Source organism: Miniopterus natalensis, chromosome 13 (assembly GCF_054644295.1).
Source record: "Miniopterus natalensis isolate mMinNat1 chromosome 13, mMinNat1.hap1, whole genome shotgun sequence".
Taxonomy (NCBI): Eukaryota; Metazoa; Chordata; class Mammalia; order Chiroptera; family Miniopteridae; genus Miniopterus; species Miniopterus natalensis.
The window spans coordinates 16,568,605-16,587,723 of NC_142093.1; the positions used below are offsets into that span (position 1 = coordinate 16,568,605).

The window sequence follows — 19,119 nt, forward strand, 5'->3', positions numbered from 1 at the left end:
GGGGTTCAGAGCTATTTACAGAAAGATTTATAATATAACATAAATACTACAAGCAGAGGTCCTTACAAAATGCTATAGAATAAATAAGGGGAAAGCTCAAGACACTTCCCAGGGGAGGAGGCATTAAACCATGCTCCATGTACGACTCCAACGCTTACATTTGTCCATGCCTTTCAGGGTCCGTGTGGTCTCGCCCAGTCCGCTTTCTCCTCCGACCCCCAAACGTCAGCATGTTGGGACCACCCAACTTCTCTTCTGTATCCTTAGTCTAGCCTCTAAAGATGAGAATTCTTCTGTGTTGAGATACATACATCTTACATCTTAAAACGCTCTCCAGTTCTAAGTTGGCTTGGATTCCCGCAAGAAGTCAACCTTTATTTACCTTCTGGGTTGTTCTACCTGTAGAACCCCAAGAAGGATGGATGGTGACCTCCATACTGTCTCTTGCCTGCGTTCAGTCTCTAGCTTCCCCTAACCCTTAATATATTGCCTTAAAAAAGGAAAAGAAAAAACAGGTAAAAAAGCAAGACTCCGACAGCGATTAGTACTCTTTTTTAAAAGAAAAGTGGGTTTCTTACTTGTGCATTTTTCATCACCTGACCTTGGCTTTTCCTGTTGAGTCCTACAATGTTATCTGCTGTGTTTTAAAAAAATGTATTTATACTTCCATTTGAACAGAAATATAGATAACCTCCTCTGCAAGAGTGGAAAGCGCTTTTTAACACAGCACAATGATGACAGTTTGTTGGCAAATCCCACGATGAAGTGCTGCTGCAGAGTTGGGGTTCAAGAAACAACCATGTTTGACAGTGTTGTAGGGCTTATGTTTCTTGAATTTCGCTACTAAAAAATCTAGCATACATTAAATGGTTTTATCACTTAATGCTTACAATTATAGAACTTTTGGGTCTGAGGTCACCTAACCTGACCTCCTACATAATTGCAGGAATTGTCTGTACAGCATCCTTGGAAACTAGTCGTCCTAACAGCTCTAGAAGGGTTTACCTTCTAGAAAATGGGATGCTCACTGCCCCTTCCCACTGCTGAACATCTTCTCTGTCACCCTCGGATAATCAGTGATCATTAATGGGCCTCTTCCCCTCCTCAGGACAAAGACACATGATTGTAGAAATGTTTAGTTTTCTGATGCCAGCGACTGGGGAATATTCCACTGGTAACTTTGGCTTTTCCGTTCAGGACTAGAGTGGTTAAACCAAAATATTTATAATAAGTATAAATTTGTTCCGCAAACAGAGGATTTCAAAGGCAGCTCTGTTTCCTTTCTCCTTACACTGCCATGCTATTAACTTAGGGTCATTAGTCATGATTTTCAGGACCCACTTGGCTGCCGCCTTCCTGCAGCCAGACCATTTGGGATCAGAAAGTCCACTGATCTAAAGTCCACTGAGCCATTCCCACCTCACACCTGCCACAGGACCTGATTGTGTTTTCCACACCGATCCGTCCCTTTGTTAATTCACTAATTTTACCGACTTTGGTACACATTCTTTGAATGAACGGTGGGCCACTACAGAGCTGATCACTGCAGAACCTTTTCCGACAGCCACAGAAGAGAAAAAAAATCTCCAGAGCATGCATTCTGCATCACTTGTTGCTTTTTGAAGAACAACATAAATAACATTAAGCATACGACTTTTTAAAATTTTATTTATTGATTTTAAAGAGAAGAGGGGGGAGGGAGAGAGAAACATCGATTTGTTCTTCCAGTGGTTTATGCATCATTCATCGGGCCGTTCTTGCGGGTGCCCTGACCTGGGTGGAACCCGCAACCCTGGCGCATCCGGCCGCGCTCTAACCAGCCGAGCTACCCGGCGAGGGCCATACGTCTTTGTTAATATACTCACAATAAATGAAAACATTAAAACCCACCCCTTTTGTCCGTGAGGTTGGGGAGGAACGGGGCACTGGCAGATGGCATGAACGGGGCCTGAGACACAGGGCGCAGTCCTGCGGGACTCGTGCTCGTCCACACTCGGCCTTGCTGGAGGGAGAACAGGAATCGCCTCCTTTCCGTCCGCGCCCTCCCGCAACAGCACCTGGCACAGCGCGGGGACCAAGCCCACGGCGCGCGGCGGTCAAAGCTCACCCCGAGCCGCAGCCCCCCCCCCCCCCCGGTATAGTTACGGAGGCCGTTGGAAGCACTTAGTGAATTCACCAGCAGCTTCGCGGAGGCCCGACCTTCCGAGACTCCATTACATGGTGTCTTTACAGGGTGTACTCCCGGCGCGGCTGAAAGATGGATTCCCGTCCAGCGTGCGAAGGCTCCACGCCTTTCCTCCCCGTCCCGGGCTTCGATCCGGAGGGTGCCCGGGCCCCGGCGGCAACAATCCCTCCGGGCCCGAGCTTCTGGGGCCCCCGTGGCCCCGCGAACTGAAAACTGGCCGCGGCGATCTCGCCCTCGGGGCTCCCGGGAAGGCCGCCGTGCGCGCGGGCGCTCGCCGCTCGTGGGGAGCCCCCGGACCCCGAGCCGCCGCGCGACGGCGGAAACGGGCGCGCAAAAGCGCGGCGGCGGGGCCGGCTCCGGGCTCGGGCTCCGGGAGGAGGAGGGGAGCAGAAGGAGGCGTGAGGGGGAGGGAGGGAGGCCTCGGCCCCGGGAGGGGGCGGGGAGGGGAGGGGGCGGGGGCCGGCGGGCCGGGAGGGGGCGCGGGGGCAGCCAATGAGCGGCGCGCAGCGCGGGGGGGCGAGGCCTGGGGATGAGGTAGGAGGGGGAGGGAGCCGCCGGAGCGCAGAGGCTCCAGCCATAAACAAGCGCCCGGAGGAGCCGCGCAGAAGTGCGTGGAGAGGGGCGCGCGAGCGAACGCCGCGAGCCTTCCGCTGCTGCACCGCGCCCGCTCGGCGGCTCGGCAGGCGGGAGCCGCCCGCAGGCTGCGCCCCGCCAGCGCCGCGGGGCCGGCCGCCGCGGAGGAGGCGAGGGAGGCGGCGCCGCCAGCCCCGGCCGGAGCCGAGCGCAGCCGTCGCCGCCAGAAGTTTGGGTTGAACCGGAGCTGCCGGGAAGAAACTTTTTTCTTTTTCCCCCCTCCCTCCCGGGAGGAGGAGGCGGAGGGGAAGCCACCGCTGGCGCCGACGCTCGTGGGCTCGGGGTCGGCGCGGCCCGCACGAGGGGCGGGGGCCTCGCCCCGCGAGGGGAGGCGCGCCCCGGGGGCCCCTAGGGGGGCGGCGAGGACCGCGGGCTGCGGGTGCGGCGGCGGCGGCGCGTGTGCCCCACGCAGGGGAGGGCGCCCGCCCGGCTCCTGGCCCGGCTGCGAGGAGGAGGCGGCGGCGCAGGAGGATGTACTTGGTGGCGGGGGGCAGGGGGCTGGCCGGCTGCGGGCACCTCCTGGTCTCGCCGCGGCTGCTGCTGCCGCTGCTGCTGGCGCTCTCCGGCTCCCTGGCGCTGGTCTGCCTGCCCTGCGACGACTCCAAGTGCGAAGAGCCCAGGAACTGCCCGGGGAGCATCGTGCAGGGCGTCTGCGGCTGCTGCTACATGTGCGCCCGCCAGAAGAACGAGACCTGCGGCGGCGCCTACGGGCTCCACGGCGCCTGCGACCGGGGGCTGCGCTGTGTCATCCGCCCCCCGCTCAATGGCGACTCCATCACCGAGTACGAAGTGGGCGTTTGCGAAGGTAGGGCCCCCTCCCGCCCGGCGCGCGCGGTCCCCCGGCGCTGAACAAAGTTTGGCCGAGACTTTCCCTTGGAGAAAGGACCCCGCGGGGGAAGGGGCGGCCCCCGCCCCCGGGAGGGCGTCCCCGCGTTCCCCGGTACCCCCGTTCCCGCTCGCTGCCTCCCCCCGCCCCCGCGCTTGGCCCGCCGCGGGTGAGGTTGCGTTTCGTGGGTGGAGGCGGGCCAGTGGGGGGTCACCCCCAGCCGCGCACAGGCTCGCACACGTGTGGCCGTTCGGGCCGGGGCTGGGTGTGGTGGTCCGGCCCTGCGCCCCGAGGTGGGGCGCCGCGGGAGGGGGCACTGCGGCGGCGCCCCGGAGCCCCTCGGGGACCCCGAGCCCCGCGCCCCCACTAGCGCAGTGTGGGGCGAGTGCCGCGCGCCCACCGCGGAGTCCTAGCTGGCGGAGGAGACGCGTCTGCATCTGTCTCCCTGCGACTCTCCTTATTTTTCCCTCGCGCTCCTGCTGCACCCCCTTCCTCCTCCTTCGCGTGCACACACATTCGGCTCCGGCCTCTGTCAGCCCCGGGGAAGTTCCTTGCGGCGATTACTCATTTATTTGCCTCTGGGAGACGGTCAGAGGCTTTCTCTTCTGAATGCAGGGGCCAGGGGGCTTGCGCCGGGAGAGCAAAGTAGTTTCTGTTATCTGCGGCGTTTCCAACCCGCGCCCCGGCTTCCTCCTTTTTGTGTGACAGCGAGGACGGCTGTGCGGGTGCCTCCGCGGAGCGTGGTGCAGCCGCGGTGGCGGCTGGCGGGGAGGTGAGGGTCGGGAGTCTCCCTCCCCGGGGGGCGCGGCCGCAGGAGGGTGTGGGCCTTCAGCCCGGCCCGCCCGCTCGGCCTCGGGGTGCCTGGCTTGGTGTGGGGTCTAGACCGAGGCAGTGAGTTCTTTTCATTCGGCTCATGGGCAGGACTCGTGAGCACCAGTTGAAAGTGGGGTCGCTGCTTGGGCTGACGTTGGGGTGATGCTGCTGCTCTGGGGCATCCTGGTGTCTGAGCGGAGGAGCAGCGAGGAGGAGGGAAAGGGCCCTCGGCCCCCTGTCCCCTCCCTGCTACTCAGCCAGCACCTAGGGAAGCAGGGAAGGAGGAAGGGTCTATTCTGGAGCATCCTTAAGCATGTGTGTGCTGATAGTGCTGGGGTACTGGAAAGAGGGCAGCAACCTTAGGGGTTTGGTGGGTGAAGTAAAAGGCTTCAGTTCTGCAGTTTTCCTTAAATACACACATATGCATATTTATTTATACCTGCAGTGTTTGGGTTTTGGGCAGGAAAATCCGGGATGTCTTTCTTGTTTGGAAGCTAGTGGGCAGTGAGTGGAGGGAACGCTTCTCAGAAGGGAAGGGAAGGGTTCTGCACCCTTAGGAGGACACTGGGTTGGAAGACATACAAACGCCTCTCAGACTAGTGTTAAGTCCCATTTTGTTTTTATGTCTCACATCAGGAAAAACTGCCAGGAGATTAACTTCTGATACAGTTTCATGTGTTTGACTTGGGTAATTCTGTATGACCTGGACTAAAAGATGCATCTTTGAACCCTGCCACTTGCAGTGTACAATTGACTTCAGCCAGCCTCCCATAAACCTGAAAAGAACAAGCATCGCGAAACAGGGTTAAATGCAGTGGAAACTGCTGCGCTCTGAGGAGGACTTTGGGAGGTTCTAAAGATTCTGACCCTTGTTTTTTTTTCTTCATGCTGTATTTCTGGCGAAGGAAATGTGGAGCCCCCGGAACAGTCACAGTAATCAAGTGTTTTGGCAACAATAGCCCGGTGTCACAGTATATAGTTATTTTGGCAGTTTGCTGGTGAGCCTTCATTCCTCTGAAATGATGCGATCCCTCATAGCTTCCTTTCTTCTGGTAACACCCTGTACACTTGTATTAGCCTTGAAAATGCTTGGAAATATTTGTTGCCACGATTATATCTGAGTTCATGTTCTCTAGCAACACTTTTCACTTAGCAGGCCTGTTTTCAGCTACCAAAATTGTGTGCCCAGGGCATGTTGTGTTATTTTTTTAGAATTCTAAAAGCAGCAGTCAAGTGTTCCTTCTGAACCCATGAAACCAAAGTTAGAAGTGAAGTACAGTGCTACGTGGCATGACCTATGATTGGACTTAGATATTTTCAAAAGTGTGTCTAAAATGTTCAGTATTTTCACTGTACTACAAGATTTTTGGAAAACATAGCTTACGTGAGTAACCTTTTTTCTTTTTAAGAATTAGAGAAATCTTTACATGTCAGTAATAATTTAGAAGATGCTGACTTTCTCTTGTTTTTCCCTTACTTTGCAAGGAATTTCTCAATGGCCAGTGTTTCTCTCAGTTTCCATTTTAATTCAGCCAGCATGCACTGAAACATGATTATCATAACTAACATGAATAGGAATTGATATATTTTATTCATGTTGAAGTCTTTTTTGCTTCAATTTTTGCACTAAAATGACCCCTACTGGTTGTATCTGTTAATGAAAATTCTTGAAAAACTTTCTATTTAATTGGCTCCACTGAGAAAACATATTGCATGGTATAGAAATATCATGACTAACCTACCTGCTTTGGAGAAATAATTTAAATACAAATTACATTGCTCTGTTTGCCAGCTTGCAGCACTTTTTATTTGTGTCACTCCCCAGACTGGCTTTGTGGGGGGAAATCATGTTTTTAACTGCAGTTCACAAAGTTATGTTGATAAATCAGTGCAGAAAGGAACCCCTTCCAACTTGTGGCCCACTGCCTTAGGTGTTTAAGGCACACTGGCTCATAGCAGGCTCTCAATAAACGTGCATTGGATAGGTGGATGAACAGTCCTCTCCATAGAAAGAATACTGAAGCAAAAGTGTTTCCTGAAAGTTTAAATAACGGGGAGAGTTGGGTCCTGTGAATCATGTGACATGTACACTCGAAATTCTTTTTGGGGTCTTTTATATTGTTTCTAAGTAAATCCTGATTTAATTATTTATTTTTGAAAAAGTTTTTGGCCAACTGCCAGCTGCATTTTAAAAGTTGAGCCTAGAGCCTAAGGTTTTCTCTGCTCTCTCTGTCTGAAAAGTGTGAGCTGGCCTTTGGGACGACACAAATCTCTTTCTCACTTCCAGTATTTGGTGAGTCTCCCTGTGCCCGTGGCAACATCCTAAGTGGCCCGTTTCTTGGCGAGGCTGCCTACAGGTAAATCGCCTGGCAGCCAGAGAAACAAGTTGGGATTCTGAGCCCTGGAGAGAGAAGACTGGATGGGAGACCTGTGGGAGACCAAAGACACAGTGTCGAAAAATGACTCAAGTGGGATTTTCTCGAGGTGCAAGGGCGTGCCATCGGTCTTCCCTCGAGGTAATAAAGGGCTGGTGATGGCTTGCGTTGGACAGTTGGTGCGGACAGCGGCTGGAAGCCGGTGGACACCATTGAGCGGCTTTGCTCTGAGAGCGCATTGGATTAGCTCCGGGTGATGGGAATTGCAGATGAGAGCGGCCTTTCCTCCCGGTGATCGTTGCCTCTGTGGCCTCCTCTTTATGGAACTTCCATATCTTCGCCACTGCCATCTAAAAACTGTCTCTTTCCAAACAGCCCTCCATTTATGTTGCCGGGTATCTTAAACTTTCCTTCCACCCGCTTCTCACAGGGCAGTGAGTAGGAGAATCGAGGGTATGTTCTGGGTGCTCACAGCACAGGACAGAATGTGCCTTGCCGATGCTCTTGCCCGAACGTGTTTCGTTTTCTACCTCAAAGTCTTTTCCGTGCCGGAGACAGAAGCAAGCAGAGGGCCCATAAAAATACACTCACAGGGTATGGGAAGAGAAACCAATGAAGTCAGCAAGGAAATAATTAGTTCCTCCCAAAAGTAAATATTGACAAAACACCGAGAGACTATTCACTGCGCATATACAAATGACAGGACTTTCTGACCTTCACTTTGACTATCAAGCTTGCAGAATCCTCATGTTATTGATGTTTCTGGTCACATAAAACACTTGGCAAAGGAATTGCATGGGACCAGAAAGGCAAAAATAGCAAGTTTAGAGACATTTGCAGCCATTAACACATTTAACAGTGACCGGGACAGTCTACACACAATACGTTGGCAGTGCAGTTGCAGACAGACAGGTTAATTTATGAAGACAGTCGTCCTGAACAATGCTTAACTGTGGGCACTATATCCAGGTGTAGGAGTATTTAATGACTTGGTGCAGGTTTCTGTGTTTTGTGGGGCTTGATTAACATGCGATGATCTGGATGAACAAGGATATAGCTTGGGGACACAAAGGGACAGGCATTATGAAGTTGGGGGAAATAGATAAAGCAGTTGGCCCTAAAAAGGTAAAGGAGTGGGAGGACTGAAGAATGACAAATGGGAGAAGGGAAAAATATTGAATTCATCTTAGGGCAGCTGTGTCATCCTTTGAAGAATAATCCAGAACACATTCCAGGCATTAATTGTGAAATTCCTGAAAAATGTGGGTGTGTTTAACGTCTCTCAGGCTATGGCACTAACCTGAGAGATGGCACTGGTGCCGCCTTAGCGTGTACATACCATCAGATAGGCTGTGGGAAAGTGAGTGAGTGGCAGGTAAATGTTTGGCCAAGCAGGTTCCTGTAACACTGTGTTCCATACGGCACATGCAGTTTCAAGATTTTGGAGATGCCCTAGTAAAGCTCAATTAATTGTTTGAGGAAGAAACAGTGGACTAGGCAGGCATGCATGAATATCAAACTAAAAGCCTTCCTTCTCAGAGATTGAATTCTCCAGAGCAGAATTTCCATGGATCTGACTTGTCTTTGCATAGAAATCAGTCACTCATTCATTGATCTTCTCCTGTGTACAAGGCCTTCTGCCGGGGCTGGGGAGCAGCCGGAGAGCCTGGGGACCTCTCAGATGAGTTCCCCATTGTTTACACTCTATTAATCAAGGTATAGAATAAGGCAGAAGACCTTAAAAAGTCTACATAATAATACCAGTTCGAGCCAGGTAGAAGTGATTCTGCGAGTCTGTGTATGATTAGTTGGTGAGTGAAATATGTGGCTCAAATTTGTTCTAGGAATCACAGGATATGAGATGATCTTTTCAGGCTCCGGTGGTAAAGCTGAATAGGCGAGTTCAAATTCGCGCTAAGTTTAAAAGGAGGAGCAGGAGCTCTTTTGGACGGGGGCGGGGACCCTCCCCATTCTTCTTAGAGCCCTTGCAGTACGTAACCGTGTTTCCCAACTTCCAAGAATGGGGCTGCATTCTTAACGCTCTACTAGCTGTGGTTCAGAATGGGAAGTTGCCTTTTGAGAGTGATTTTCTCTTTGTTCTGGCTTGTTCCACTAGGCAGAGGAGCGTGGGCGGTGAGCTGAGGGGTGTCCCTTTATCAGCATCTCCCAACGTCACCCACTCTCAGCTGCTTGTCCTGGCCAGTTAGCCTGGTCAAGTCATGGGAAACCTCTGTGCTTAGACAGGACCTCCTCTGGCTCATGGACAGAGGGAGGAGTTGAAGATATTTAAATTTAAGAAAGTTCTCAAGGTAAACACTAGTAAGTATTCATTTTGGGCCCACATGAAAAAAGTCCAAAAAGATCTTTTTCATCTGTTACAAAATGAACAGATTTCACTTCCTTACCTCCCTTCCCAACCCCGATTCATTGCCAGTGTGAAATACTTATATTAGAAATTTTGTTTCAGGGGTCAAATCTGCACTCTGCTTTTCTGTGCATCTCAGTTTTCTCGTACGTGTAGTGGGTTAATAATAGGATGGCTATAAGGACTCAGTGAATGAATCCTTCCCAGTGAAGCACTTAGAAAAATGAATGGCATGTAGTAAACAGTAACAACAAAGCTGCTAATCAGTATAAGTAAAGAGACTTCATATGGACTCATCTCTCTCTCTTAATTCTCACTCGATATTTTTCCCAGTGCTTTTCAGAGAGAGTGGAAGGGAGAGAGAGGGACATCCATGTGAGAGAGACACATCGATTGGTTGCCTCTTGCACTTGCCTTGATCAGGGCCAGGGATTGAGCCTGCAGCCGAGGTACATGCTCTTGGCTGGAATCGAACTCGGGACCCTTCAGTCCGCAGGTTGGTGCTCTAACCACAGAGCCAAACCGGCTAGGGCTGGACTCATTCTCTTGTTCTGCTTCACCCTCCTCAGTAGTTCAGGAATTTGGATTTTTAGGAAGGGAGTGAATTGTTATTGAGTTCAAGTCCCTTCCCCTCGCCCTAACACTGTAAGTACATTAAGTAAAAAAAGCATATTTAAAGACCTCTGAAGTTATTTACTCCTTTCTCTCCTGATGCCCATTCGTTATACTTTGTCTAAACAGTTTCTACCAAGTTTGTATATTTTGGGTAAAAATGAAGGATCTGTAATTTTCTTCATCAGGTTGCGGGAATTGTAAATGTATAACCCAAATTGATTTGTGGGCTAATATTTTTATTTGGGAAAGAAGGGGGCACCTAAATTTGCTATAATCAGTAATGTACATTTTCCTTCACATTATGTTCTGGAAGGATTTTGCTCCTAGCTCTTGGTGTGTTCAGCCTGATGTTTACCACAGGATGTGGCCTGGCTTGAGCTAAGGAAACAGCATGTCTTGCATGAGGCCCCACTCCCACCTGTCACCACAGTTGGTACAAACTAGGCAAAACCAGGCTCTGATTCAGTAGGTCCGGGTCAGGCCTGAGATTCTGCATTGTTAATAAACCCCCAGGTGATGTCAGTGCTGCTGGTCCTGGACCTCACTTTTAAGTAGCAGGAAGCTAGCTAGTACATGAAAAGCATGGGCTCAGAGTGTGGCATATAATAAGACCTGCTATTATGATAATTATTTTTCAACCACAATAAATCAGATAGGGGCCCTGCTTTCACAGGCCATGGTCTAATGGTAGATCACTGAGACAGTTAATTATAGTCCAAGACAGTTACAGCTAAGCCCTGAGGCAAGGAGGTGCTGGGCCCTCGAGAACTAAGAGGTGCCCTAACTCTGACTCTGAACGTGAGGAAGAGTTTAGGGGAGGGTGTAGCACCAAGCGAGGCCCCAGGGTATCCTTTCCTTCATCCTCCTGTGCATGATGTTTTAAGAAAACAGAAAGTAGGCATTGGGGCTGGATAAACCTGTGTTCAAATCTCAGCTCTGTTATTGCTTTCACTGTGAACAACCAGCTTGTGTCCTTGTTTGGAGCTTCAGTTTCCTCATCTGTGAAAATGGAATTTTAATGGCTTTCTATCAAGTAAATATTATAGTGAGGATTGGCAAGAATTAATACGTATATGTGTTACATGTGTATTACATTCTATTTGTGTGTATAATGTCTAGTTTTGCTGCTACCAAATAGATTTTAAAAAGATAAGTAATATTAATTCTAATTTGTATCCTTTCTCACTTTCTTCTTTGTTAGCTTTCTCTCTTATATAAGTTTTTAAAAACTCTGCTTTGTGGACACACACACTTAACTAAGTCTCTTTGACAGAGGACTCAGCTTGAGAAATTTGGGCCTCGGTGTTTGTCAGAGAGAACGGGTCTGCAAAGTAGTGAGAACAAGGGGCCCTGAGTCCAGGGTTCCTGGACCAAGGGAACCTTCCCTGGTCTGATCCAGCACAACTGTAATTCCAGCCCCTCTGGTCTTTTAGTGCAGTGTGGACGTTTGCTTGATTTTGTTGTTAGACTCCTTTACTTCCAGAGAGCTATTTCAAATGAATATTTTTAATAAGGTGACATATCTTAATATTGATGGCATATGGTTTTATGGAAGTGAATTGAATTTCCTTTTATTCGGTGTTTTCCGTGAGTTTCCAGACATCCCTGGAGATCCCGGAGATCCCGGCGATCCCAGGAGCATTTCCAAGGCCAGGTTGGGGTGATGGGGGTTGCGGAAGGAAGCAGCAGCAGGCCCGGCGGCTCGAAGATAAGGGCAGGGTTGGGAGTGGGCAGGAGGTATTGTCCAGCCCAGAGGCCATGGGTGGTTGTTTTTGGTCTTGGGCGTTCCATCGTCTTTCATGCGGGTTAATACTGCAGCTTCACTGTGGATTTGCAGTGTGGTTTCTCTGGAAAGTCTTTGTGCAACGATGGAGGTCTGGAAGTAACATCACCTAGAATCAAAATATCTGGTGTTTGCCTGGCTGGGCGTAGCTCAGCGGTTGAGCGTAGCTCAGCGGTTGAGCATCGACCTAGGATCCAGGAGAGCAGGGTTTGATTCCCAGTCAGGGTACATGCCTGGGTTGTGGGCTCGATCCCCAGTCGGGGGTGTGCAGGAGGCAGCCAGTCAAAGACTCTCTCATCATTGATGTTTCTATCTCTCTCCCCCCTCCCTTCCTCTCTCTGAAATCGATAAAGACATATACATGTATATATGTGTGTATATATGTATATATCTGGTGTTCTTGTCTCCTTAGTTCCTAACATAGGTGTGGTCCCACTTCAGGAAGACAGAGCTCTAAGTCTTCCTTCGTGCCTGGAAGTATTACTTTTATCCAGCCAGTGGGGTCAGAGCTCACAAGGTAAATGCTTTATATTGGCTGTTACAGAACAAGGAGAAAACTTGGTGAAGACACAGTCCTAGGAGTTAATAGTTGACAACTTTTTCATCTCCTTCTTGACAGCCATACCTTATTATCACACAGTAGAAATTGATTTTTTTTTTCATGTTACAAATACTAAATACTTTTAGTATTTAATAACATGAAACCTACAAGCAAAATGAGATTAACTTCCATAATTTCAGGGTTTCATTTAAGTGTATGTTTGTCAAATTGAAAAATAAACCCCAATTTGAAATATGCTGGCAACATTTGTCTCATGAACAATTTAAGAAAGAAAATTGTTAATTATGTTTAAAGGTGTTGTCATTTGACATTTTAAGTTTCTGAGAATATAATTTGAAGGGTCTACTCTGGAAGTTTTAGCCAAGTCTTTAACACACTCTGACTACAGCAGGTTAACAAAAAAAAAAAAAAGATACACTGTAGGGACTGTGCCTGTCTTATTTAGCATTTCAAAACAAAAACCATAAACAAACATCTCGGATTCAAAACAGAAAGGAATTTCTGGCAGGGCAGAATGAAACCTGAGCCTGCAAAGCCCTGGTCTGCAAAGAGGTAACTTATTTAGCTTCTTATCCAAAGGCCACAAGCAAAACAGTCCACAGCTGTGATAAAACAAAAACACGTCAGAGTTATGATGCCTCTTTTTTTTTTTTTTTAAGACTCCCAAAGACCGGCCAAAATGAGGCCAAGCTACCTGGAGGAAGTTTGACCTGAACTAGGCGTCCAGTTTTAAGAACATATCTCGTAGGACCATGGCAGCCCTGGGACGCGTGAGGAATCCCCCGCACCGGATGCGTGGGCTCCCCCGTCCCCTCGCTGGGGGTGTTTACAATCTGCAGAGGAAGAACATTCCATCATCTTGTCAAAGGAGGGTCTTGAAAACCTTCCTATTGTTTTGCACTCTCCATAGCTTGGAGCTTTACTTTTTTTTTTTTAATACATCTTTATTGATTTCAGAGAGAGGAAAGGAGAGGGAGAGAGAGAGATAGAAACATCAATGATGAGAGTCATTGATCGAGCCCACAACCAGGACATGTGCCCTGACCGGGAATCGAACCCGATCGCCTGGATCCCAGGTCGAGGCTCAACCGCTGAGCCACGCCCGGCCGGGCTGGAGCTTTACTTTTTTAAAAAAGGTGTCTGCATTTACATTCTCAGTGAGGAAAGGGCATGATCCATTGTAGGCGGCTTTATCTCTGAAAGCCAAAGCAGAAAGGTGGTTAAATGCTTAGACAAAGGTGGGGTGTGCCGTTTCTTTCTCACAACCATTGAGTTCTCATATTGCAGACAAATTTTAGGAACATTTATCACCACTATCTATGACAGAGTGAAGGGTCAAATAAATTCTATATTTTAATCAAAAGAGTAAGTGGATGTGTGCATATCCTAGCTTGTTGCAGGATTTAAGGCCCCTCAGAAAGTTAAATATCACAAAATTCTTGTGCACGAGAATGGCTTGATAGAGGAGGGGGAAATAGCCACGGCTTCCAGACCCCCCTTCATTTCTTAGTAGCTCAGTAACAGATAAAACCTCCTCCATGTCCCTTGACTTGACTTTGCCTTAATTTGTCAGAAGGGCACTAAAGAGTTCCCTGCCTGAAGGCAGGGGAACTGAACCAAGTATCTGAAGGCCCTTCTGGTCATGAGATCTGTGTTTTCATTACAGAGGAGTGCGCGCAGGAGTCAAATATTACCTTGTGTTTGCAGAACTCGGGAAGGAGCTGGTGGTAGTGTCTGCATAATTCTCTGCCAAGTGCTGTAGACAGAAGGGCTTAGAGGAACAGATCGCTTCTCCCATAGTCCCATTTAGTGGAGGGGGTGGAAACAGCAAAAACATCCTTATCTGTCGGGGAGTTAGTGACATCTTTTAAGCGCTGGCAATCTTTAAGCTTTATTAACTGGCCTAATCTGGACACAGGGTAGAATTTACGCCTCTGTTTTACGTCTGCGCTGGCCTGCTGCGCTCGCTCTTCCACGTTTTCCCACTCACCTCATTAATTGTTACGACCGTGAGGTAGGTGGGTGACAGATATGCAAAAGGGAGAAGCTTGAGCAAAGACAGGCCAAAACTTGCCGAACTTCACATGCTCATTTCTGCCTCTGACACGAGGAGAGTTGAGTAATTGCTGTCTCTCCTAATACTGCAGGCAGCAGCCAAATTCTCCGCATTCTTTTACCTTTGCTGCTGTTTTCACTTGCCAGGGAGTCTCCTTAAGGAGCAGGCTGAATTTAAAGAAACATAACAGGCATAGTGCGTGCAAGGAGAGGCACTGGCCGAGGGGGGCACCTATTGGGAGATTGGAATGATTACGTCTCTGCAGAGGGACCTGCGGCCCTCCGGCCAGCTCCCTTACCTCCCCGCACCACCCCCTCCGGGTGTCAGTGAGCCCCAGGAAGCTCTTCTGCTTGCCTGTGGGACAGCAGATCTCCAGTCTGTTTCAGGTACAGGCCAACAGTGAGGCTTGGAAAGTGGTCTCTTGGGGACTAGAAGGTTCGCCCTTCCTTTGCACGTTGCCCAGTGGCAGCACATTGAGCGCATTAGGTGGTGTGGACCTGCAGCTCTGAAATTTGATGTAATGTGTGTTACTCTAAAGAATGTGACGCTCAGCACAGCCTGCGGTGTACACCAGCCATCAAATTGCTTTGCCTTGTGGATATTACAGTTTCGCCAAAGAGCAGCCTCCCTGAATGAGGTGCTAGTTAATTCCAGTTGGGCATTTATTCGCTAACAAGTCTGCTGAATGCTGAGCGCTCTGTTTGGGAGTGTGCGACAGGAGAAAACTCAGCAGCTAATTACTATGTAGATCCCTTCCGTGATTCTCGCTTTCGGTTCAGTTACCTAAGCTGCCAGTGCCTAGTAATGTGAATTTCTTTAATTTCTTGGTTTTCTGTAATATTTTGCATGTTGCTCCCAAAGGTATTTTTACTGTTTTTGCTTCGATCTGGAAAACTGCTTTAAGTTTGCTAATAACTGGGTAGATGTGTATTGTTGAACAGACGGCGCTTCCCGTGGAGCACTGCGGCTCACTGTCTTTCCTTCTTTTCTTTTCTGAAGATAGTATCAGAAGTTGAGTCCTGTTCCGGATCTTATCCTCTCCCTTCCAGGGTCGATTTCGGGATAGTTAATAGTGGTGGCGATTGAAATAGCCATTGACGGGGTGGGTGTTCATTTACTAACCGGAGCTTTTGCCTAAAGAGTTTTGCTGGACTTTCCTTTGGTGCATCAATAGGCCTTTATTTGGTTCCCTTCCTGCTTGGTTGGTGCATGTTAACTTAAGAACTTTTAAAAGTCGGTGCCCAGCGTCACATCCTCTTGAGGACCCTTTGCAGCAGCGGTGTCTCCACCAACAGCCTGGTGGAAGAGTTCTGTAGAGAGGTTTGCAGGGCGGGGAGGGGAGCGTTTGCCAGTACATGAAATTAATTTGACACTGTGGGATCTGATACTTGGGATCAGAAATTGATAGGACTTCATGAAACAAGGATCCTTACAAGGTGTGGTAGACCTGCTGGCCTACAAAGATGTGCCTAGGATGGTAAAATACATCTGTAACGTCAGCAGCCGGGCCCTGGTCCAGTTACAGATATGACTTTGAAAGACAGGAAGCTGCGATAATTCCTTCTTTCGAGATGTAGTTACCTTTGCGCCTTTGGACGTAAAGTGCGTGCGTTTGTGCGTGCCTGTGTTCAGTTGCTGCTGAGGGCTCAACACAGATAAAGAATACTTGGCATTGTATTATGGATGTGCTGGAAACAGCTTGCATGCCTGGAGCAAATTATGGATACTATCTGCTCTGTAGATCAGCAAACTGAAAATGACTTCTCAATAAATAAAGATTGTGCATTGTCTTATTACATTTGGAAAAAAACAATTCTAATTAAAGCGCGTTGGCTTTTAAACTTGCCTAGTTAATTGGGAGATCTATATGGAGGCAAGTGGAGTTCAGTAAAATTACGGACTTACTTCATTTTTTGGTGATTGGGACAAAAGTGTTATTACCCTGAAGGCAGTGTGGGATGAATTTTCCTAGCAGGTTATCACTAAACATAGTTTTGGGCCTTGCATAGGAATTTTAGATGAGATAGCAGAAAGGAAAAACAGAAACAGGGTGAGAAATGGAATACCTCTGTAGGGAAATAAGCAAAATAAAAGAAGCTAGGCGTGTTTTTTTGTTGTTGTTGGAAGGAGATTAAATTATTTTCAAAGACTATGTTGGGGAAAAGGTGAGTCCTCAGCAGCCAGGTTTATTAACTACGTGTTCAGGAAAGTATATTCAGTGCTTTGGAAAGAAAAAGAAAAAAGATTCCCTGCCAATAGAGTTCTGGAAAACTTGAGGGAGATAAAGTATTTACATGCTTCAATAACATAAAACTTGTCCAAAAGAAATATATAATTACAGCTACATTTGGCACTGAAAATAGTCCGTGTATTATATTTTTTAAACTGTGTGTGAATATGTAAGCATATGCCCTTGAGTCGGAAATGCTTGGGCGATACTATTTCTTGAGAGAATGGAAAAGTAAAAGGTATTAGGAGCTACACAGAGAGAGAAAACATAGGGGCTGACTGCCAGTAAAGAGGAACAGTGACCTTTTTCTTTAGAAAGGATATATTTCATATGCATAATGATTCCAACTTTACTGTAAAAAAAAATAAATAACCTTAGTATAATAAGCATTTAACTTCCCCCAGAGCCTCAGTAATTTGCATGCTATTACAAAAGCCCACAGGTAAGGGGAAATGAGACTCCTAAATCCAGTACCTGACTGTTCTCCTGAGGTTTAGGTTTTCCAGCTTTATTTCAAGTTTGTCTTAGACAGTGTCCCTTTGAGAACTCAGAAAATTAGGAGGTACATTCGACACATACTGTCCAATATCTGTTGCAACCAAAGGTGTGGGGGCAAAGCCAGCAACTGGAAGATGGGTGTGGTGTCGGCTTTCAGATTCCCGAAGTTATCTTAACATCCGTCCAAATGTGTTCTCAGTCCTTCAAACCTTACCATTTATGCTGGATCCTTTGTGAAGCCTTCCTGCCCTGCTCTGCCCAGCAAAAAATAATGCCATCCCACCCACACCCATCCCCCGGTGCCCACAAATAGCACTTTCTCCCCCCCTTGTTGTAGCACTTTTCACTCTGTGTGAGAGTTCACATTTCTGAACCCCTGCCTCGTTGTGATCCACCCCGGTGCCAGGATTGTGTGTTATTCTAGTGCTTGGCACACAGGAAGACCTCAATGCGCATTTGTTGACTAAATCTAGATTCAAGGTCATCCAAGATATTATACAAAAACTTTTCCATCTGAACTGTTGGGTTTGCTTTGTGGAAACTGAAACCAACAACAGTACCTGAGGAGAGAATGCCAGTGAGAAGTCCTGTTATTGTAGAAGGAAACTCAAAGCTGCTTAACCGGGCCCCATGTCCCCTTCCTCTCCCCTACTCAGAATCCTTCTTGGAAGTTATTTTTCCAATTTTGCTCTGATGGTTTCGTTTCAGCTGTATTTATTTTGGCAACTATTTAAAGGTATTTTTTCTTACTTGTGAGGACTTTTCTTCTTGCCAGTTTGTCATAAAGGTGTCATCTTTCATTCAGCTTGTAAGAATTTTCCTCGTGGGTGGTTGCCTGCTTAGAACCTTTTGACCACCAGGGATCTAGTGCACTGAGCCTTTGAGATGCTATGGTGATCAGCTGCTTGTAAACAACTGATAAACAATTATGAATTCTTTTATAGACACACTTCAGATGGCCATGTGAATATTGATTATAATAAAACAGACTTACATTTTCAGAAAATCCAGGATTGGGTCTTAAACATGTATGTTAACTGACCAGGAGGGAGTTTAGTTTACAACAGACGTGTATTGAATTTTTAGTGCCATGCCAATGAATGACAACCTATTTACTGCTCCAGGTGATCTCCAAATGTCCTCAGCAATTTCTTTGGGAAAGGAAATACTAAACCCACAACAGAAGGGTGGAAACTAGTGGCTGTGAGTATTAAAAGTGCCTCACAATGGTTTGAACAGGAAGTCCATAGGAATGCAATATAAGGAATTTTTAAAAGCAAAATCCCATTTGGATTTATTCCAAACCCTATGACTTCAGGGACTGAGGAATTCTTGATGACTCATGGCTGGAGTCCCAACTTGTTATTTAGCAGTGTGAAGTTGTTTTTCCTTCAGCCAGCAGTCATGAACTCTTTTGGTTTGTTTGTTTACTTTCTAAAGGTCTTAAGGTGGTTTACAAATTAAGGCAGTAAGACTTTAGACACTTAAGGATACAACAGCAAATTACAACCTTTGGTGATCCATTTGGCACTAATATTTCAACTACTAAAGAAGAGAGGTTTGGCCACGATAAAAATATGCAGGGTCATAGACACATATACACAATTATCCTGATAGATACTCGGGCACCTATATTATACCTTTTTATCACTAGCGAATGTGCCCAGAGAGACCCATTTTCTTAGTTTCAATGTCTCTGCTTAAAGCATCTTCATCTTTTCCATATTTAAGATGCTCAACTCACACTTGATAATTGTTCATAACGTTATTGTCATGGTTGGTGGCTTTGCAGTAAGCTGCTTTAGAGCCTTTTGGGATGAGGGGGGAGGGCAGGCTGGAACTGATGGCTTAGTAAAGTCAAGGCTGAGTGTTTTTGTGTGTGTGTGTTTTTTAAGGTGGTGGGGAGGGAGAAAGAAACATCGATTTGTTGTTCCACTTATTTATGCATTCATTGGTTGATTCTTGTATGTGCCCTGACCGGGATTGAACCCACAACCTTGGGGTACTGGGACGCTGTTCTTATGGACTGAGCTACTGAGCGAGGGCAAGAGTTCTTCTTTATAATGCCATGGTAAGTGAAGACTGCAAGGTAATTTGAGGGTCTGCTGTTGATTTTCCTATAACTATTTAAAACTTTTGCGGGGCTTCCTGAGTATTGAAAGCTTAAAAGCCAGCACC

At 47.6% G+C, this 19,119-nt stretch overlaps 1 protein-coding gene across 2 annotated transcripts in view; it reads left to right on the forward strand.

Annotated features, from left to right (window-relative positions):
- The first annotated feature begins 3,274 nt into the window (after positions 1-3,274).
- Positions 3,275-19,119, forward strand: part of CRIM1 (cysteine rich transmembrane BMP regulator 1) — a 165,753-nt gene continuing 149,908 nt past the window's right edge. The window contains exon 1 of one of the 2 annotated variants that reach the window (XM_087823471.1): positions 3,275-3,623. In XM_087823471.1, coding sequence (XP_087679597.1) covers positions 3,290-3,623 — 334 coding nt within the window. In that variant the 5' untranslated portion in view covers positions 3,275-3,289. The remainder of the gene's footprint in view (positions 3,624-19,119) is intronic. The other variant, XM_087823470.1, reaches the window with a different exon arrangement.